This window comes from Peromyscus leucopus, chromosome 1 (assembly GCF_004664715.2).
Source record: "Peromyscus leucopus breed LL Stock chromosome 1, UCI_PerLeu_2.1, whole genome shotgun sequence".
Classification (NCBI taxonomy): domain Eukaryota; kingdom Metazoa; phylum Chordata; class Mammalia; order Rodentia; family Cricetidae; genus Peromyscus; species Peromyscus leucopus.
The window spans coordinates 392,497-415,000 of NC_051063.1; the positions used below are offsets into that span (position 1 = coordinate 392,497).

Genomic DNA, 22,504 nt, shown 5'->3' on the forward strand with positions numbered 1-22,504 from the left:
CCCTGATTGGATCTTTCTGAACAATTGCTATTACCCATTTTGTTCTCTTCTTGGTGTCGCATCTGCTGAAGACTCACCGTGCACCCTTTCCCTCGGGCACTCAGAATTACAAAGGTCTCAAACCTCCATCTTCACATTTCAGTGAATGAGGCTGAAGCCAGGTGCCCCCGGGAAAATCAAGTGAGGAGTCTGGCAAGGAAATCATAGGACTGCCCAGTGAGGTGGGGAGATGGAGGACGGCCACTCTGAGGAAAGGCAGAAGGGCAGAGACCTGAGGGAGGCTTGCTGCCCTCATACCTCGGACAGACGCTCTATCCTGTGAGGATGGGGCTAGAATCCTCACATCCCCAGAACCTGAAAGCTTCCCCGTATCCAGAAGCATTCTAATGCTCACACACTAAGTGCTAAGCATTGACTTCAGACAGCCCAGAGGCTGTCCTCCCCAAAGTGACGGCATCCCTGAGGTGACTCACAGTACGAGGCCTGAGCCCCATCTTGAGGTTGGCTCTGTTCATAATTAGAAGGTGGAAACAGCCACAATGACAGCAACTAGACAGTATGGCAGTCCCCCAGAACCAAGTTGGGGATGGAGGCAACAATGGTCCCCAGAGAATTCTGGGAGTCAGAGAAATGGAGCGTTCAACGTCACTGATGGAATGTCTCAGCCTCCCGAGACATGCCATCAAGGAATGCAGCTGACTGGCAGAGGGTGACGTGGCTGCTGTCACCAGCAGTCTTGACTCCATGTCAGAGGATGGTGGGCCACAGATTGGTACCCAGCCTGGCTCTCCTGAGCACCTCTCTGCATCTCACAGGGCGTAGGGCCCTCTTCAAATGACTCTGCAGTCAGGCACATTCATGCAGCTGCAGTGGGCATTGTGACTGAACCGGGAATCTGGATAAAGAGCTCTTGCCACTCGACAATAAGAAAACTGCCTGATTATTGGGGTGTGTTTTGTTTTGTTGCTGTTTGGTTGGCAGGGATTGTCTGGCTCAAAACTTGCCATGCTCCTGTCTCAGTCTCCTGGGCGCTGTGAGAACAGGCATGTGCTGCTATATCCATTACAATGTTCTGTTTTTTAACGAACAAAAGAAACACTCATCAGGGAAGATCTATGGGCTTCAGCTGAGCAGGTGGAGGATGGGCCATTGTCCTCCTCGAGGGACACACACTTCTTGGGATGGGTGGAAACTAGGGGTCTCTGAAGCTGCCTTACTGAGATCTATGTCCACACACCATAGGAGTCACACATGTAAACTCCAGTCAGTAGTTTTCCCACGAGCTCACAGACCTGTAAAATCATTGTCACCTCAAAGGAAACACATCCAGTTCCCTTGACCACCATCAACCACTTTGCCCCACAGATCTTCCAACACTTTGTGTAGTGTAAGTGGGTTCTCCCATGCCCACCTTCAGTTACTCGCACTGTTTTCAAGGTTTCTGCCTACTATAGCATGCGCCATGTCTCATTTTTTATTGCTGTTTTATGGACATACCACATTATATTTACCCTTTTGTTGGTTATGGAGACTCGAAGCATCATTCCCACTCTGGGCTCTTATGGATACTGCTACTGTAAACAACTGCATAAAACTTTTTGTGTGGATGTGATTTAGTTTCTCAGTGAGGGCAATTAATATGACAACTCTGAATTTAATCACTTGAGGTATTTCATATTTCACGGTATATAACTTTGATCTCGATGAAACTCTGCCAGACCCATTTCCTCAGTGGCCAGGCCATCTTTGCACTACCGCCCAGCCACTTGGAGCGAGCCAGGCACTCTGGAATGGCTCTGAAGTTAGCAAGATGTTTTTGTAAAGCAATGGCTGCATCTCACACACAGGAGTGGGAAGCCTGGCTGCTCCACATCCTTGCCAACACTTATAACGTCCTTTTTACTTTAGCCAACTATGAGCACAAGGGCAAGTCCCACTGAGGAGTGGCAGGCCTTTTCCTCTGGTGCAGATCCATGCTGTAATCTGCATGGAAACTCAGCAAGGGTGTGATTGACCCAGGTCCACTATATACACTTGGCTGTATCATGCATACAGTTGGTTTTTGTTTTTGTTTTTGTTTTTTTGGTTTTTCGATACAGGGTTTCTCTGCGTAGCTTTGCGCCTTTCCTGGAGCTCACTTGGTAGCCCAGGCTGGCCTGGAACTCACAGAGATCCACCTGGCTCTGCTTCCCGAGTGCTGGGATTAAAGACATGTGCCACCACCGCCTGGCCATACATACAGTTTTTAAAAGGTTGAAAACTGAAAAAATTGTCAAAAGTTATGAAATTGTGAATTCTAAAAGAGCGAGAAAGTATCAATGTCTTTGGCTCGGTTGGGCCCGCGTATTCTGATTTCTCCAGTATATGGGCACCTCCAGCATACAGGCTAAGTCAGGTGTATGGCAAGGTTCCTTGAGCACTCATATGCTCCTGCTCTGCTGCTGTGTGCCCACCTTCCATCTCAGAAACGACCTGACTGAACAAAATACCACACTCCCAATCTTATTATAATCTAGGTTTAGCAATGGGGTTGTTTGACCAAGATGTCAGCAAAAATGACTTATGGGGGAGTCTGGGAAGTTCCCACCTCAGAGAGTACTCACATTCTTCCCCCATTTTCCGATGCTTGGACTTCATGGATCCTGAGGCTGAGGGCACAGCTTTGGTTTCTGTGGTGGCTTGAATGAGATTGGCCTCCATAGGCACATATATTTAAATGCTTTGTTACCAGTTAGTGGAACTGTCTGGGAAGGATTAGGAGGTGTGGCCTCATTGGAAGAAGCGTGATACCAGAAGCAGGCTTTGAGATTTCAAAAGCACACACCAGGCCCAGTCTCTCTCTGCCTGCTGCTTGAGGATCAGGATGTAGCTCTCAGCTACTCCTCCAGCACCATGCCTGCCTGCATGTGTCCTGCCATGATGATGATGACTAACCCTCTGAAGCTGTAAGCACGCCCCCCGTTAAATGCTTTCCTCTATAAGCTGCCTTTGTCATGGTGTCTCTTCACAGCAACAGAACAGTGACTGAGATAGTTCCCAATGACAATCCAAGTCTGCACCTCACCCTGGACTTCCTAACCCCAGCCTTCTGCTGCATGAGAAAAGAAGTGTCCGGGTCATTCTGTTGCTGTAATAAAATGCCCTGGCAAAAGCCAACACAGAGGAGAAAGGGGGTTGTCTGTCCAGCAGTTCTAGGTTACAGTCCATCGTTAACAGGAAGTCAAGACAGGAACTCAAGCAGCTAGTCACAGCCAAGAGCATAGGAAAAGGGTGCACCTTGCCGCCTGATTGCTGTGTTTTACTCAGCTGGCTTTCTCCACGCTTACATAGTTCAGGGCCTAGGGAATGTGCTACCCACAATGGGCTGGGTCTTCCCACATTCACAATCTAAACAATCCCCCATAGACATGCCCACAGGCCAACCTGACCTAAACCATCTCTCACCAAAGTTCTCTTGCATGAGGTTCTAGGTTGTGGCAAACTGACAGGTAAAACCAACCAGCCGAGAGAGCAAAAGTGTGAATTGGGGGATTTTCTAGGATATCACAGAGGGCATCTTCCTCTTGGGTGTGTCTTCTTAACACTCTGCAAACCTGTTTTATCCTCAGTGTGGTGTGCTCATCTGCAATGGGGTGGGGGACTGGGACACCTGCCCTATGAGATGCAGGTGTGAATAGGACCCACCCAGGTCCTGAGTCCCCCAGATCCTGCTCTCAGCCCCATGATGTAAGGCCCCCGAATTGCACAATTTGAAGTAGTTGCATGGTTTCATGCTATGTATGCCTTACCCGATTTTATAAACATCTAACTAAACAAAAGAAGAGCCCTCAAATGTCAGGAAGACGTACTGAGTCCCTGCCCTGGGCCAGGTACTAGAGCTAAGGATAATCCTGGGATCTGCTTCCGCTGTTCCCTGGGGGCTCCAGGAGCAGCAGTCAGGAACAAAGCTACCGCCCTCACGAGGGCACCAGCCAATTCCTCCCCATCTTGCCTCTCAAGCTTTGGAATTTATTAAGCTCAAGCGAATTTTGCCTTCTGTTTTATTAATGAATGTTTTAATGTAAAAAAAAAAGTTTGAAATCATTTTCCAGTTTGATTACTTCCATGTGGTCTCTCCCAAAACCCTGAGTACACAGATTCTTGGAGAGGCAACTTTACTTCTTCTGTGGTCACATAGGCCTCAGCCCTGCAGGGGACTGTGCCCAGCTGGGTGTCCAGCCAGCCCACCGTATCAGAGGTGAGCAAGGACTAGCCCACAGGCCCAATAACCTGCAAAGAGCAAGACCAGTGATGTTCCAAGTGCCAGGCAGATTGGGGCCAGTTTTGAGAAGGACCATGGGGCTTGGGTGGGACAATGTCTCTTCCCACCCCCTCAGGCTGCCAATGAAGAGAACCTTGGCCATGCTGCGCGGTGGTGATGCACACCTTTGATCTCAGCACTCAGGAGGCAGAGGCAGGCAGATCTCTGTGAGTTCGAGGACAGCCTGCACTACAGAGTGAGTTCCAGGACAGCTGGGGCTACACAGAGAAACCTTGTCACGAAAAACAAACAAACGAAGAACCTTGGCCATGTCTGCACCTCCAACCTTGTCACGTCATTGCTGATTCTTAGAGCAAAGAACTGAAGCTCAGAGAGGTTAGGCAGTCAGCCCCAGGTCACTCAGACAGGAAGTCTGGGAGGCATTCCAGCTGGGGTTGTCACAAGCCCACCTGACCTCTGACCCATGTCTTCTGCTGCCCACCCCCAATGCCAGTGTAGACACTAACTCTGCTCCATCTGGCTAAGAAGCAAGACAATGGTGCGTGTGTGCGTGCGTGTGTGTGTGCGTGCGTGCGTGTGTGTGTGTGTGTGTGTGTGTGTGTGTGTCAGACAGAGACAGAGACAGAGCGACAGTGCAAGCGTGCACATTCACATGCTTCTGGGTGGCCACAGGTCAACACTGGTGTTTTCCTCAATAGCTTACCACCTTCTTTTTTGAGACAGGGTCTCTCTTGCATCTGAGACTGCTGATTCTCCTCGGCTGGCCAGGCACCAAGCCCTGGAGCGGCCACCCTCCACCACTGAGGTTACTGGATGTCTGGGACTGTTGTGCAGAGTTTTCACCAGGGTTCTGGGGAACCCAAACTCAGGTCCTTATGCTCACACAGCGAGCACTTGACAGACGGAGCCAGCTCCCCAGCCCCAAGGCAGAGCTTTGGCTGGCCCTCCTTCCACCGGGGCTGCCCTAGAAGAGCAGGAGGCTCCCCGGGTCTGTGTGCGCCGGCCCAGCTCTTCGAGGCCCTGGGCCATTTTCTCTAATGTGCCTGCTGATGAGTTGCCTGACAATATTATGCTAAGTTATGTGCATACAGAGTGGCATCCTAGACTCTAATTACCAGCTGCATCTTTGAAGGATTCCTGCCTCATTTCCAGGATAATCACTCACCTCGGTCTCTGTGGCTGATGAGCTGTTTGGGGCCAACTGAAGGCCCAGCCCAGCCCCGCTGGAATGCACAGGGTTCTGGGTGTCATTAGCGGCTCCGATTTGCCTCTTTACAAATCTGTTTCGTATATAAGGACAAAGGAGGACACATTTCTGCCCAGTCTTAGGACACTCATTGCATTCTTCTGCAGCCTGCTCTTCTTACTCTCTCGGGGGAGGTAGGAAGGGAGGGGGCATCTGAACATGGCCTGCCTTCGAAACTTGACCCGGTGAGCATAGTGGGGACAGGGGACACACACAGTGGGGACACACACAGTGGGGACACACACAGTGGGGACAGGGGACACACACAGTGGGGACAGGGGACACACACAGTGGGGACACACACAGTGGGGACACACACAGTGGGGACACACACAGTGGGGTTCTCTCTGCCTGCTCCTCCTGTACACCATTCTGAATTCCAAGTGGCTGAGCTCCACATCAGAACTTGAGAAAGACGTCACCTCGGTCCCCAGACACCCAGGCCACAGGCTGAGCAAGGCTCTTCCATGCCGTTTACATCTCATCCCCTTGATTTCAGAGTCAGCGGGCTGATGTGTGAACACCTGGCCTGGACAGGAGCACCCCTGGTTAGGGCTGGAGATGGGACAGAGTAGTAGGAATGCAGGACGCAGCTCAAGTGCAGAAGGCTAAGTTTCTGGTTCGAAAGGCCTCACCGGCCTCAAGACCAAGGTCTGTGAGCCCTGCCAACACCTGACCTCAGCTCTCCCACTATGAGCCTTTCCAACACGCCTGGTGCTTTCTACCCCAGGACCTTTGCACATCACTGCCCAAATGCCCTTCTCTTTCGGGCTTTCCATGGCTCCCTTCTCGCCATGTCCTAGTGGCCGAGTCCCAGCAGCCCTTCTCTACCCTGCCCATCACCTTCCACCCTGATGCCTGCCATCATCCTCTGCCTAGACCTGTCTTCTTCATTGAGCCTCATGCCCACCAGGTACTAGACTCCGGTCTGCTGGTGTACCACGAGTCTGACCCGTGCACAGAAATGGTACCATCCTCCAAGGCACCATTGTCAATGTCTCTAACCCACCGTAGGTGCTCTGTCCACACAGGGTGGAAAATGTCAGCATAATCCATTGCCCTCTGCCTCCTCCTCCACTGTCTGTATGCCAGGTTCCCCAGTCTCTCTCAAAGGAAAGATGCCCAGGTGAATGTCCCAACAAGAGACTGTCTCCTTTTCTTCACTCTCCTCCTAACTCAGAATATCAAGTTCTTCATACGGACAGACAGAGCCCACAGCCAGACACTAAGAAAGGGACCTGGCTTGTGCCCAAGCACAGGTTGTGGGGGGCTTCATGGTGACTCAGAGTCACCCTGAGGTCTAGGGGATTCTGTTTCAGAATCGAACCTCAACGTGGAGAAGAGGGCAGAGCCTGGCATCTCTGCCAGCAGGCAGCAGTCTGCAAAGATGCTATAGAACAGGTCACTCATAAAAGAGGGAGCAGGGAGGGGAGAAACCCCAGCGCTGGGCTTCGGAGGAAACCCGATCTGGGGCTTCGTGATCCTCCAAAAATTCACCAGCCCCCTAAAGAGCTGAAGTTGCCCCTCAACCATAGCCACATGGGAATGAAATGAAATCCCATGGAAAGATTTGACTTTAAAAAAAAAAATTATGCAATGTTTGGGTGAAAAAAAAAAAGTGGGGAAGTGAAGGGAGGTACCAGAGAGGGGGGAAAGAAAACCAACTCAACTTTTTCCCAGAGCCCAGCAGAGTTATTTCTGTCTTTTAATGATAGATTCCCCGTGGCTTCTAGGGTAGTTTTGAGAGGCGCGAAGGCGGGGCCCACTCGGTTATGTAACTCATTTAAAGTCGGAAATTAGCAAGGCCTGAATGAATCCTGTTACTGTATTCTGACTTCTGGAAAGCCTGGAGCCCGACAGTTCTATTTTGAGGTGAACCAATCCATCACTCTTAGGCCACCTCGAAAACACCACCGGGCCGCATGTCACCCTGCAAAGTTTCATAACAAAAACAGCTGAAGTACTCAGGGTATCGGAACACCGCGTCTCTAAACCAAATCATCCCCAACAGGGAGTTGGCACGGCCAGATGCCATTTGCTCAAAAATGCAAATGGTTAACGCCAAATTAATATTCATCTCCTATACCTTCCTCTTCCCTTCCCAGCCATCTTTTCTTAACGTTAGGCACAGCAAAATAGTCTACTCAACAACATGAAAGGAAATGTCTGTTTTTAACGCAGACTTTGGCCACGAAATAAATTCTGGAGGCCTGAAGGATCTGGGACTCCGGCTGCTGCCACACGGAGGGTGCCCGGCCACTTTCGGTCCTCACATGCCCCCTGGTGGCTGAGATGTGCAGGGGCAGCCTGGGCTACAGCATCTCCCTCAAGGGAGTCCTGAAACCTGTCTGCCCAGGGCATCACTGCAGCTCATGCCTAGGGCTAAGTCACCATTTTCTATGTGCTCCGTAATGAAGGCGGCCTCCCCCAGCCATGCCGCTGATTAATGTCCGGCGAGCTGGGTGTCAGGACTTGCTTCCGCAGACAGCATTTCATACTGAAATACAGGTGGCAAACTAGCACGAGGCCTGAGTGAGTTCAGCAGCTTTGTCGTCAGAGCTGGAGTCACCTCAGTGTGGGGTTCTGTGTCCCCTGACCTCCTCTGCTCACATATCTCCCAGGAACAGTCTCCTCTGACTGAAGAGACTTGATTAAGCTCATGATACCCGTATTGTTTATAAACCTCGTATGTATGAGAATGGAGACATGTTCCTAAAGTTTCTCTCCTTTGAAAAAGGAAAAAGAACCCTTCATGTCACCCATTAAAACATTAAGCCTCTGACCTTTTCTCCATTTTCACCAGTCAAGCTTAAAAATTTTGACATGTCTTACAGTGACTAACGTATAGGGTAAGAATTGATATGTACAGGGCATGGAGGCACACATCTTTGATCCCAGCACCAGAAAGGCAGAGGCAGGAGGATCTCTGTGAGTTCAAGGCCAGTCTGGTCTACATAGCAAGTTCCAGGACAGCCAGGACTATATAGTGAGACCCTGTCAAAAAAAAAAAGGAATTGACACGTGCTACTTAGTTTTGTTTTTGCTAAAATCAAAATAACACACATGTAGCTATATGTACCCAGTAGTATTTGAGTATGTGGGCGTGTATGTACAAGTGCATATGCACATGTATGTACCTGCATGTGGAGGCCATGTTGGTGCCTCCCTCCCTGCTCTTTGTTTTTTGAGGCAGGGTCTCACTGACCCTGGAGCTCACTGATTCAGACAGACTGGCCAGTGAGTCCCAGGGACTATCGCCCAGTTAAGGGGTTAGAGATATGCACAACTACAACTTTTTTTTTCTTCAAGACAGAGTTTCTCTGTGTGGCCCTGGCTGTCCTGGATCTCACTCGGTAAACCAGGCTGGCCTCGAACTCAAAGATCTACCTGCCTCTGCCTCCCAAGTGCTGGGATTAAAGGCGTGCACCATCACTGCCCGGCCACAACTACTCCTTTTACACGGGCACTTGGGATCCGAACTGACAGCGGCACTTTACTGACTAAGCTGTGTCCCCAGGTCCCCAAACAACTTAAAACTGGGAAAAGTTATGCGCCATGAAATAGGCACACAATAGAAGCATGATCAGACATGCCCGTGTTTCAGTAAAATGACCCCAAAGGCAGAGAGAACACAAGCTTTATTGGGCAGCAGTAACAGACCACACTGGCAAACAGGAGAGGGACTGCCCCAAACTGAGCCAATCACGCATGTCATCACAGAACAGAGAATTCGAAGCATCTGGACGTTCCTGCTAGAAAAATTAAAACATGCTGTGCCCAAGTGTCCCTACTCTGATCCAAATGCAATGTCCTGGTGAGCACCGGGCGAGCATCACACACACACACACACACACACACACACACACACACACACACACACACACACACACACACACAGCAGTCCACCAAGGAAGGAGTGAGGCTCCTGGGTCAGTGTGCCTGTGGTTCCCACACTTGAGTGTTTGTGCGGAGGGCAGAGGTCAACCTCAGTGCCATCCACCCAGCTTTCTGAGACAGAGTCTCTCACTGGAACCACGTCACTGGAACCTGGAACGTGACTGTTAGGCTGGCTGGCTGACCAGAGAGCCCTGGGGTCGGGCTGTCCCCAGGGCTGGGATTACAAGTGTGCATTACCAGGCCTGACTTGAGTGCTGGGCTCAAACTCAAGTCTCAAGCTGACCCATCCATCTACCCTGCTGGAGAGCTGGAATTTAAAAAAAAATAAAAACCAAGTATTTGGGGGATGGCATTTACTGCTTTTCCAAGGAAACCAAGTTTGGTTCCCAGATCCCATATCTCATGGCTCACAACCATCTGTAACTCCAGCTTCAAGGGATCCAGTATCTCTGGCCTCTGCCATGCACCCGCATGCACGCGTGCACGCGCACACACACAATTAAAAATAATTTTGAAGAAAACCAAATATTTCTGCAAACACTGAAAATGGTGTCATTGACCTAGTCAAGTCAAATGTCAAAAATAGTTAAAAACAAAAATAGCTATAATGTGTGCATGTGCATACATGTGTGGATGGGTGCACGTGTGTATATGTGTGTGCCATGGTACCCATGTGGAGGTCGGGGGAAAACTTTCAGGAGTAGTTGCCCTTCTTCCATGATGTGGGTCCCAGGGACCAAGTTCAGGGCACCAGGCTTGGCAGAGAGCACCTTCACCTGCTGAACTACCTTGCTGGCCCCGGAAGGTATCCTTGTTAAACAGGATGAAATAGAGGAATGGGTGGATCCCATTTGAAATTTTGGCAAAAACTTAAGATCCTGTCCTAGGTGGAGGGTGGGGGGTTTGGGGGAGTGGGAGGAGGGATGTAAAACAAAAAACGGAAGAACAAAAACATGGAGGGGAAAAAAGGCATTAACCTTCCAACGAGCCCAAAATTCAAAATACATTAAAAAGCATCTCCGACACCCCCAAACCTCAGGACTATGTAAACAGAGATGTTGGCAGAGAGGCAATGGTGTGGACGTATAGAAGACCAGCACAAAGAAAGCTTCACTTTGTGGGGAGCAAGGTCGGGGCCTGTGGAGCTCTCAAAGGTGGATGAGCCATCCATCCCCCACTCCAGTGGGCTGGGGACGGTCTGCTCCATGCTCACGGTGCCCCAGACAGAGAGCGCCCCTGCTCACCTAGCATGATGGCGACTCATGTGCTCTGAGCACAGCTGTGGGATGGACGGAGAGGCTGTCTGCTCGTCACATCTTAAAGGAGAAAGAGGAAAGGACAGAAACGGAAGGCAACCCTGCTGGCCCCGCCCGAGGCCATCGTCCAAAGCTAGACAAACAGCCCTTCCTCAGAGGAACAGCTAGGGCTGTCAGGGGTGGGGCTACTGGTGTTCAGAGGGAGGCGGCAAGGCCCTGAGAAGCTCCCACTTCACGTTAAATGCTCTGTTGAGTCCCTTGGAGTTCCCAGGCGAGGGTGTCAGTGGAATGGGACAGGAGTTGTCTTCAAGTGGATAGGCCAAGAGAATCCTACTGTTAGAAGGTCGTAACCGTGGCTTGGCCGGCCATCTCCTCTCCAGTGCCCAAGCACTCCGAGTTCTTGGTTGAGAGGGCAGTTTGACGTTTGTAGGAAAGGGTCATGGTCTCTGGTCCGCCCCGGCCCTGCCTCTCATGTTCTGAGGAATGTATACGACACCAAGTTTGCACGTCCTTAGTCACTCAGGGACTCCCAGGGGGTAGTGCTGGCAAGCTGCGGGTTCACAGGGAAGCCCCACAGCCTGGGTCAGTCCTTCATGCTCTTGACCGCCTCCCCAGAGAACAAGGGACTCATGGGGACACTGTCCAGTACCTGAGATTTCAAGCACTCCAGGCATCAGGTGGGACCTGAAGTGCCGACTCCATCTGAACAAGCGGGAAGAGCAGACAGCAGCTTTCTCCAGCTCTCAGAGGTTTGTCTACATGCGGGGCCGGGCCCGGGGTTTGCAGACAGCACGGGTTTATTGTAAGGCTTCCAGTTTTTCAGGGTGACTTTGGGAAGGGTAGGCTTGGGACACTGGGCAAGACCTCCTCCACCCTGAGACATGGGCTTGGCTCCCCCTCTCTGAAACCCTGGGAGATGACCTTATTCCTGAACTGTCACTCAGGTCTTGTGACTCACCTTACCTGGGCTCTCAGGAACACACTGCCGAAGCACAAGACCTTAAAACAATTGATAGGAAGTCCAGACACAACTGGAGGTCTTAAAGGATAGTGAGATACAGGCCACGCCCCCAAGGTGAAGTTGGCCACCCTGGCAGGGGAGGACTCCACTCCTGGCTTCCCCTCAGGCCCTCCTGGGAGCTGCTGCCCACAAAGGACAAGCCTGTGAGAAGCCTCTGCCTGCCAGCTCGGTCGCTGGTAATTCCTCTTCTCAGGAAATGGGCTGTGCTGGGGAAGAGAAGGTCCCAGAGCCCTGACCTCTCCGCCCCAGCTTCAGAATATCTGAGTCACAGCTGTCCTGTTGTCTAAACAATGAACAGAGCTCTTATCACGCTGTCGACACATTAAAGGGCTGTTCGGCCTCTTTCTTCCAGTTGGAGGGACTCTGTTTCAAGTGCCCAGGCTGGCCTCGATGGCCACTAGCTGTCAGCAGCGGGGCCACACCGCTGGGGCTGTTTTATGAGGTGGCAGGGACCGTCAACTCAAGGGTGGCTGCAGGCTGTCAAAAGGGATCAAGCCGAACATGCGGCCTCCAGCACCCGCTCCCCTCAGCCTTTCTCCCAAAGCCCGGGGTCCCTGCGGCGCCACGGGTGAGGCTGGACAGACTCAGTTTCTCCCATCGAGAGAACTTGAACTCTTCAAATCACACCCTCTTCCTTCCCCAGGGACAGCTTTGTATTTTTATTTTCCTTTTCTTTTCTCATGGTGTGTGTGTGCACACACACGTGCATGTGTGCGTGCGTGCGTGTGCGTTGTGCAGCAGTCTTACTATGAACCCTGACTGGCTGATACTCACTAAACAGTCATGCTGGCCTCTGCCTCAGCCTCCTGAGTACTGGATTCCAAGCATGCACCATACCCAACTTCAGAACTTGACGTTTTTCTGAAAACACTTTTTTGTTGGTTCGTTGGTTTTTGAGATGGGGTCTATATGGTTGTGGATTGTGGCCTTGAACTCTCTCTGTTTGAAGTGGCCTTAAACTCAAGAGATTTCCCTGCCTCTGCCTCCCAACTGCTAGGATTGAAGGTATTTGCCTTTTTAAGAGCAAGAAAGAGTTGAGGAATGCACGTGTGATAAGACTGTTTAAAAATAAAAGGCCTTTGGCAACCTTCAACTAGACAGAAACTTTTATCACATGACAACAGGTTCAAGCCATAAGGAAGCTTGCAGAGTGACCCACACAAACCTCAGATGAGCCACCCGGTCCCACACCTTCACCCTCACTTCAGCATAGCACCCAAGGTTCCGACAGGTGCACCTCTCAGGTCCCCCTCCCATCCCCTCAGTGTCACATCCCTGTCAGGTGCCCAGGCTCGCTCGCTTGCTCGCTCGCTCGCCTCAGTGAAACTGCATGTGCCAGCCATGACTGCACGGCCCACCGGAGGCGGTTCATGCACACGGGACTTGAATTCCTTCCCTGGAGAACACAGACTCGAGTTCCCTGCAGCTTATGAGGTGAGCTTCGAGTAGCTGGGCGGGGAGAACCGTCTCCGCAGATACTTGAGGACGTAGAGGGGCAGGCAGCTGACCAGAGTGATGACAGATACCTTCCAGAGGAACGACAGGGTGGCGATGAAGTAGACGTCTGTAAGTGAGGAGATGGTTGTGACTGAGCGTTCTACAAGATGTGCATGAGGTCACCAAAAGAAAGCATTCTCTATTCCCTGTTCCTCACTCTTGCAGAGGTCACGCCTTGGGCCAGCAGTGCACGTGGCTCTCATTTCCAACCAACCCTCTTTCCTCCCCTACCTGCCCCCCACCCCCCACCCCTGTATTTGGTGAAATGTTACTTTCAACAACTAGGAAAAGAACCTTCCGGAAAACATTCCCACAGGTGTTTTTTATTCTAAATGACAATTGGAGTTTCTTCTAAACCACAGAGCACAGAAAGTGACATTCATTGCATGGCTCTGCTTCTCAGTGGATGTTCAGACTCTGACACCCACAGAAAGCCAAGAGAGGGACCCACGGCCACAGGGCAACATGAGCAGAGACCACTTATGAAGATGAGGCTCGCACTCAGAGCAGGGCACTCCGTCCTGGGCTGAGGATGGTGAAACCAGGCGCTTGGGAAGCTTGGGAGAGGAGGCAGCAGTGGATCCACACCGGGGATGTGGGGATAAGCCCTGCTCAGTCTTGAGCACAGTATGGAGAGGAGGATGTCACCAGTGAAACACCTACTGTGTACTAGGCTCCTACCTGTTCAATGTCCAAAGCCACCTCTGCGTCCCTTCAGACCCAGACCCTTAGGCACATAATAAGCACTCACAAAACCTCTCTAAAAGGAGACGAGTGTAAACTAATGTCTCACTTTCCAGGGGATAATGCTCTTCTTATCTTCACTAATAGCTTCCCAGGAGCTAGTGAGGTAGGGAAAAGAGTCTGGACCAAAGACGTTCCCAGACAGTCAGAGCGTCTGTTTTCTCCTAAGGACCCTCTAAGGAACCTTGGTAGACTGCTCCCTCCTTCAATGCTACCAGTGAGCTGTGTCTGGAGATGGCACTGGCACTTTAGGCATGAACCTGTTCATACCTGGTCCATGGGTATGTGCCAAGGGATGCACATGTCTCACTGGCCTCCCGCAGCCTCCCCACGCCCCTGTAACCAACTGGAAGTCTCTGGGGGGGGTTGGCCTGCCGTCTGGACTACAGGAGTGAAGGGCAGGGAAGCAGCCTAGGAACCAGGCTGTGTTCCCCCCACCACCACCACCCATTAGCAGACTCGCCAGAGGATCTGTGAGTTCATTCAAACACAGAAACCTCACCGATCTTACTGCAGAGCATCTAGAAGGAAGATTCTCTCTGCTGGCCTCCTAGGATGACATGGGCCCTGGGGATTTCACAGCTCAGAGGCTTGAGTCTGCCCCGGGCTGAGGAAGCCAGTGTTAAGAGTGACAGAGCAGCCCAGCAGAGACGAAGCTGGCTGCTGGAGCAGGCTCCAATGCAGAAGTGTGTGGAGGGGAGCTCGAAACGGGGCTGGGCCAGCATGGAGTCAGCCTGGCAGCTAGCCACCCACAGGGAAGGGCCAGCATGGTGTGGAGTCAGCCTGGCACACGTGGGGAAAGGCCGGCTGAGTTGATGTGACCTCCAGATGCCTTAATGCAAGTGTGAGGCTCAGTCCAGGAACAAACAGGCTGGGCCTGGAGACAGACACGGACGCTCTCAAACCCCTGCTTGAGGCTGCGCAGAGAAGTCACCCTAGCCCTCCGCTGTCCACAGTCCCACTCCCATGCCATCCCCGCTTTCCAACACCCTCCTCTACACACACTCTCTCTCCCTTGTCCTCTTCTCCCCACTGAACCTGGCCCCAGGGCATGTCCCTTCCTCTCCACCCCCCCACTATCTAATCTACGATTTCCTGTAGTATGGTTTACCTGGGTCCCGCTCACCTCTCTCTCCCTCTGCAGCTCTCTCCCATCAGCCTCCTGTGCTCAAAGGATGTTTCCACTTGAGTCCTGCATCCTCTGACCAAAAGGGTCAACTCCCTGCCATCCTGGCCCAGGGCAGGCACTCCTGGTCTACCAAATGAGCCGATGGCCACTGCTTGGAACAACTGTCACTTCTCAGCCACTGGGACACACAGTAGTTCTCAGGGAGCCTATGACAGTCCCTAAGGAACCAGACCAGGACTACAGGGCAAAGGAGAGCTGACTGGCTCAGCCCAGATTCCTGGGTACTGATGGCTCACACTCACAGACTGAATTTCCGACCAAGGTTTCATGTGAACCGAGGGGTTTTGTGACCCCCCAAAAGACTGGAAGAAAGGAATAAAACTTTGCAAAGTCTGGCTTGGTCACAAGGCTTGTCCCAGGAAACTGCTTCATTATTTATCCCTAAAGATGTTCCATATCCCAGGGTGGTCACTGGAGAAACACAGCAAACACACCTCCCCTTCATACCCGGGAAGGGGCAGTGCCCAGGCTCTCAGCAGACAGACACCCACAAAGGCTCGGGTCTTTATGAAGAAATCAGTCTCCTTTTCCCAAGCCTGAGCATGCACTCTGTACATGCTGAGCACCTCCAGCGGCCCAAGAGACAGGACAGTAAGCACTGTGCTCATAGTTGCTAGATTTTGCTGCTGAACAAACCATATGTCTGTGTGTCCAGCACAGACATCCTCATTCAAATGCTTTGGATCAGCAGTTAGTGAAATCTAGGGGTGTGGAGTCCACAGAGAGAGCAGCTCTCTGCCCTTGATGAATTCATGAAGGATCCCCCCCCCTTCCTAAGTCAACCAGCTCTGTGGAGTTTAAAACAGACATCTGCCAGATGTGGCAGTGCACACCTTTAATCCTAGCACTTGGGAGACAGAGGCAAGTGGATCTCTACATAGTGAGACTGTCTCAACACTTCTGTCCTGGGACTAAGGCTCAGGGCCTTACCAATAAATTCGTGGAGGAACACCAGGGAGGCAATGTAGCAGGCCAGGCTGAGCAGCTCGGCCACTGTCATGAGCCAGTGCCACGTCTGGATGGTGAGTGCCACCATCAGCAGCTCGGTGAGGATGAGTGAGGTGAAGGAGATGGCCACGATGTGCACGAACTCCGACTCGAACAGCAGCAACGCCCCGTACATGATGGTGCTCCCTGCAAACACCACAACGAGGGTACCTGAGGCACACCTGCTGCCCACTGGTCACCGGGGCGAGTCCCGGGGTGTCTCAGTCTCTTCGTGTGTACATGAGGTGTCTCAGGCCCCGCATCTATACAGGATGTCCATTTATCTCACACACCAGGTGCTCACCCGAAGGTCATTTACACCATGGCATCAGCGTTCCCGTACTTTGTGTCCCACCAGGTCAGGACTCAAAACGTTTTGTTTTTTCACATTTCGGATCAGGAACAGAGACCTGAACGACCTAGGCTTCTCCCTGACTTTGACAACAACCCAAGAAGCAACCAAGCTGCTCTGCAGAACCCTGCCGTCCATGGTGCTGCGGGCCACCCCTTACATTCCCTGCATGATCTTAGGCCCTGGCTTCTTTCTGGGTGACCTCTTCCCTTGCCTCCCTCCCACAGAGGTCAAGGTTAAAGCACAGGAGGAGCAGGTAACCCCCCACCCCAACCTCACCTTGATAGATACTGATTAACACCCATATTAAGAACGTCTTGTAGGACAGTGGCCGCCCCTAGATGAGAAACAGAAAGACCAGGGGTTACTGTGGAGGCTGGCGGCTCACCGCTGTCAGTCCTGTTGGGACTCTTTCCACTGACCACTGCCAGTTTTTATCACAAACACCCACAAAGGGGCCCCCAACATATCTGAAGGTGGAGTAAAAATGGCATTTTTCAAAAAGAACCCAGAGTCGGTATATGCCTGGCTTCTCGGCTCCTCTGAGAACACTAAGGTAGGAGGATGGTGGGTTCAAGGCTACCCTGGGCAACTTAGTGAGACCATTGAGAAATAAAGGAAAAGAAGGCCGGGGTGGCACATGCCTTTAATCCCAGTGCTCAGGAGACAGAGGCAGGTGGATCTCTGTGAGTTCCAAGCCTGCCTGGTCTACTCAGCCAGTTCCATGCTAGCTGGGGATGTAGTTCAGTGGGAGAGTGCTTATGTGACATGTTCAAGTCCCTGGGCTTACAGAAAACAAACACAACCAGTAGAAGGAAGATGCCAGGCCTGCAGACAGAAAGCCCCGCCTCTCCGGCAGCGCAGTGTCAGAGACCACCCAGGAGCACAGGCAGCAGGGCCAGAGCAGACCACTGGCTGTGTGCAGTTTGCACTGACCCTCTCCCCACCCCCAAATCCCCCACCTTCCCCCAGAGGAAGGAGGCCTCCACCCCTTGTGCCCACAGACAGGAGGAGCAAGTGCAAAATCAAGGAGAGAGAAGGGAGAGGTGGTGGGAAGGGGTGGGGGTGACGGAGCGGAAGTTGGGGAGGCCTGGAGAACCTTGAGGAGGTCCTTGTAGAGCTCAGGATACAACATGGCGACTTCCGACTTCACGTCTTTGTCCAAAACCAGGGAGAACACGGGAAACATGGTATAGATGGTGGAATACCTGAGGGGATGGCTGCGTCAGGGACTGCTCACCATCCCGGCCTCTGCAGCCCCACCTCCCTCCCGTCCCCCTCTTTACCACACCCATAATGCACCATGCCCAGCTCTTCGCACTGAAGACTCAAGACAGAAAACAGAGGCGCCCTCAGGGGCTTTTGTGCTAGTATCCATGTCAAGGAGTGCTACCGACCAGTGTCAAGGAAGAGAGAGTGTGTGTGTGTGTGTGTGTGTGTGTGTGTACATGCGATGCGCATGCACGGGGCGGGGCACAGACTCAGGGAGGTCAGCAGGAATGGGAAGTTTCTGTGGACACCCAAAGAAGAGCAGCTGTACCCAATCTGGAAGCCCACCTCAGGTAAAAGCAATGTCGGGTGCGAAGGCCCTGAGGTGAGGTGCGGCTGTCATGAATAGAGAGCAGGAGGATGTCTGGGACTACAGGCACAGGATCAGATCATAGAAGGCCACACAGAACACAGAACCCCACATTATGTTCCAACTGGAAACGGGTGGCGACCAGTGTGTACTCTCGGGCTGACCCAACCAGACAGCCAGGAAGAGGCTCTGCTGCAGGCCCCGGTCTGGCCCATCTGTCTTCCCGTGCTTTGTAAGCAGAACCGGGCTCTGGTACCCATCCCTGGGCTACCCCACTGCGAGTAAGAGCTTGGCCCTGGGCAGCCAGGAGCAGAGGTATGTCAACGGTAGTCAATGCACCATCAACATTCTGCACTCTGTGCAAGGCCCTGGGTCCCAACATCCTCCTGGGCTCAGCTCCCGCCAAGAGGACAGATTGCAAATGTCTCCCCCGTAACACCCCAGTAGGAGCACTTCGGACTCTCTGAGTGTGTTGAATCTGTGCATCTTCGGGTCCCAATGACCCAGCACTGCGGGCTGAGGCACAGGGGGTGGCTATGTCTCCCCCAGCTGGTGAGGGGTGCTCCAAAGCCTTGCTAATTCAAGGAGGCTCAAAACCTGCCTTGAGGCCAGAAGTCAAGGTGCCTCCGAGACATTTGATGCTCTCCTCCCTATGGGATGTTCTTTGGGATATCGTGAAAAGCGAGCCGGTTGTTTGCGGTGACTTACCCAATGATCAGGAACCCTTGGTAGAGAGGAACGGAGGCAAAGTAGAATACGGAGGAGAAGACAGCCTGCGTGAAGGGGGGAGGGGATGTCACGAGAGTCACAGCACAGCCCCCATCCCACAGAATGCCGCGTGCCCTGCAGCCTGCAGCCCTCACATCGGCCCTAGAGAGTCAGGATTACCGCCATCATCTCTGTGATACAGGAAAGGACATCAAGACCCAGAGAGGGTCAGGGGCTGGCCTGAGATCACACAACTCATTCATGACGAGGCCAGAAGTAGTGAGCGTCCAGCCAAATTCAGCCTCTTTTGTGAACAGCTCACCCTGTGTACTGGGGTTGGGAAGGCTTCACACCCAGGTCCTAAAGTCACTCATGTATCACACAAGGAGAAACTGTAAGGTCCCCGCTTTGGGATTCAAGGCCAGTCCTACCTAAGGAGCCTACACTCCCAATAGCTCAGAATTAGACCCTGCCAGGGATGCACCTTACCACACACTGAAGGTGTGGGAACCAAGCTGGGGCACAGTTACCAGTGTTTCCACATTGGCCACCTTAGAGACCTTACAGTTTGGAACTGGGGATGCTATTTTTGCAATGTTCAGGATCAACTGAGGACCTTGTGGCCACTGGCTGAGATGCTGCCACTGCGCTGTACCTGGGGCCACACGTGAGGTGGGAAAAAAGGTTTGGATTTGTTTGTTTGTTTGTTTCTCAAGACAGGGCTTCTCTAGGTAGCTCTGGCTGTCCTGTAGCCCAGGCTGGCCTTGAATTCACAGAGATCTGCCTGGCTCTGCCTCCCGAGTGCTGGGATAAAAGGCATGCTCCACCACTGCCCAGTGAGAAAATTTTTTTCAAAGCATGTGACAAGCTCGTGTTTCACTGAGAAAGAGCAGTAAGGGTTTTGCCAGCTCTCACCGAAGTCTGTGTTTCTACCGCTGGAAATGGTGCATGCTGGGAAGGCCTGGTGAGGAGGCTAAGTGCTGACTGATGCTTCCCGAACCCTAACATCTACAGGCTGATGGAGGGACTCTGGCTCCCAAGTTCTTTTCCCTACTGTAAGCCCAGGGAATGCTGGGAGTGCTGAGTGGAGGCTTTTTGTAAAACTTAGCTGAGCCAGCTGTGATGGAGCACACCCGTTAGTTATCTTGGTATTTCTGCAGTGAAGGCAGGCAGATCAAGGAAGGGTTCATGGTCAATCTTAGCTACACCAGGAGTTCAAGGCCAGCCTGGGATACATGAGACCCAGGGTCAAGAATGAAACAAAACAAAAACACTAAACCCAAACAAAGAATCCTAAGCACCAAGAGAAGCTGGATCGCGCAGCAGCCAGGCAGGCAGGGCGCTTCTCCCCACACCTGCTGCATGCATTGACAGCATGCTGACAGCCTGCTTGCTAAGGCACAGCCACAGTCGCAAGGAGCCTGGCTCCTCTGACACTTTCACAACCTCACATGGGAAAGTCACCAGTAGCTTCTCACCCAGCTGCACAAACGTGCACAGTCGGGGTTATTTTGCACATCAGCATCAGAACCCCTTTACACCAGCCTGTGCCCTATACAAGGGTACTTCACAGGAAGTGAAGACACTTGTCTCGTTCATCAGAGATCATCATGTCAAGGTGCAATGTCGTGGACAGGGGCTAGAGCTCCTCAGAGGCACAAGGAAGAGGGCCAGCTTCACTCCAGAACCTTCTGGAACCTTTGAGTAGATACCAATGGGAATGCAGATGGCAGCTCATCTGCCTGCTTTTGTGTGTGTGCCCAGGGACAAGATCATTAATCTCCCTCCCAGTGATTAAAACCACAGCATGGCCTGGTCCCATTGGTGAATTAGCATAACGGTCTGATGATGGATTAGCATAAATGAAAAGTACAGATGCAGCCTGGTGATCTGCAGCAGCTGTGCAGCTTTAGAACATCTCCCCCAAGAGGCCAGCAAGAGGCCAGTGGGGAACCGCCTCCGTGAGGCAGGCCAGGCACCTTCCACAGACGGCCACACCCCTTTCCTACAAACGTTTACATGTATGTGTGTGTGCATGTGGACGTGTGCCTGTGAGCTTTCTACAGCACTGGAATGGAGGTCAGAGGGCAACTTGTGGGAGTCAGTTCTTTCCCCTACAGTGTGAGCTCCAGACTCGAACTCAGGTCATCAGGCTTGGCAGCAAGCGCCTTTGCCCCTCAGCCGTCACCAGCCTGCCTTATGTTCATGAAATGTCCTGCTTGGTTTTACTCATGATGATGCAGATGCCCTCAGCTTGAATTCTGGTTTTCCAAGTGCCAACGTCAAGGTCCAGGCAGACCCCACCAGTTCATTTCACAGGTGGAAAGGTCCTCAGTGATACAGGCAAAGAGACAAGGATCAAATGTTCTTATCACCAAACTCATGTATTTCACCCTGAGGCCTGCAGAGGGGCTGGGGTGGGAAATAGAGTCCACAGGCCTGGGCCATGTGTATACTGCCTTCTGCTACTGAAACCGCTTCAGCCCCTTTCCAGCGAGGTTTGAGTCTGATGGGCAGGCCATGAACAGATCTCACTCTGACTCCACCTCAGCCTTTCTACCTGTAGAACGGGCTCAGGCAGTGTGAGGAAGACAGGAGATGCTGACTACATTACAAAGGTTTAGCCAACAGCCAGGGTCTAGGACATGCAGGGGAAAAGTGAGCTAAAGCCAGGTGTGGTGTGGTGGCACATGACAACACTCCCAGCACCTGACGATCACATGCTTGCACACACGCAAGCCTACACTCCCAGCACCTGACGATCACATGCTTGCACACACGCGAGCCTGGATGGCTTAGCAAGAACCTGTCTCACACAACACATTCATTCCTCTGGTGTGGTCGCCATCTCTTGGCCCTTGTCTCTGCACAAAGAGCAGGAGCTGGAGTATTTGGCCCTAACTCTGCCTCTCCCCCTGGGGACTGCAGGAGATGAAAACTAGGGGGTGTCAGCTGGGATGCGGCCAGAGTTTTAAACGTGCCAGGTGGGGCCACAGTTCCAGAGTACTGTCCAACTGCTGCGATTTTCCATGACAGTGACTGGCAATAGGCACAGGGCAAACTGCCACCCACCGCCCACTTGTACCAACAGAGAGGTGCCAGATGCTCACCACCTGGGCAATGTGCCCAGGTGCACATATTAAAAGGTACCAGCTGCCCGCTCACCCGGACAGTGTACCTGTGTGCACCTGTGAAGAGGCGCCAGCTGCCTGCCATGCCCACGTGGCCCTGTGAGAGCTGCTAGCTGCCACCCACCTGCACGGTGTGCCTACGTGCACCTGGGAAGAAGTGCCAGCTGCCTGCCTTACCCACATGCATCTGTAAGAACGTCAGCCACCACCCACCTGTGTGGTGTGTCTGTTTGTACCTGTGAGAGGTGCCAGCTGCTTGCCTCCCCGGGTGGTACACCCATGTGTAAAGGTGGCAGCTGCCGCCCACCTGGGCAGTGTGTCTGAGTACCCCTGTGAAGAGATGCCCATTCTCTGCCTATGAAGAAGAGACTGAGAGGTCCCAGGCGCTGCACACCTGCATGGTGCTGATGCAGAGGCTCCTGTGGATCACGAACTGGCTGAGGGCCGCTGAGCGCTTGTAGCTGTTCCGACCATGCACCATGAGTAGGCGGCCGAGGTGCTTGAACTGGGTGATGGAGAAGTCCGCAGCCAGAGAAGCCTGTTTTCCTTCCTGCAATCCACACACAGAGGTCAGGGTGCATTTCTCTTCTTAATTGAAACAGCAAGACAGGACAAGGAGACCTTTGAAGACATTCA

At 52.4% G+C, this 22,504-nt stretch overlaps 1 protein-coding gene across 4 annotated transcripts in view; it reads right to left on the reverse strand.

The window, feature by feature from the left end:
* Positions 1–12,769: 12,769 nt before the first annotated feature.
* Positions 12,770–22,504, reverse strand: part of Atp9a (ATPase phospholipid transporting 9A (putative)) — a 108,833-nt gene continuing 99,098 nt past the window's right edge. For all 4 annotated transcript variants that reach the window (XM_028859026.2, XM_028859024.2, XM_028859025.1 and 1 more), the window contains exons 23-28: positions 22,263–22,418; positions 18,738–18,802; positions 17,550–17,658; positions 16,730–16,787; positions 16,042–16,245; positions 12,770–13,245 (exon numbers count right to left, since the gene is read on the reverse strand). In XM_028859026.2, coding sequence (XP_028714859.1) covers positions 13,109–13,245; positions 16,042–16,245; positions 16,730–16,787; positions 17,550–17,658; positions 18,738–18,802; positions 22,263–22,418 — 729 coding nt within the window. In that variant the 3' untranslated portion in view covers positions 12,770–13,108. The remainder of the gene's footprint in view (positions 13,246–16,041; positions 16,246–16,729; positions 16,788–17,549; positions 17,659–18,737; positions 18,803–22,262; positions 22,419–22,504) is intronic.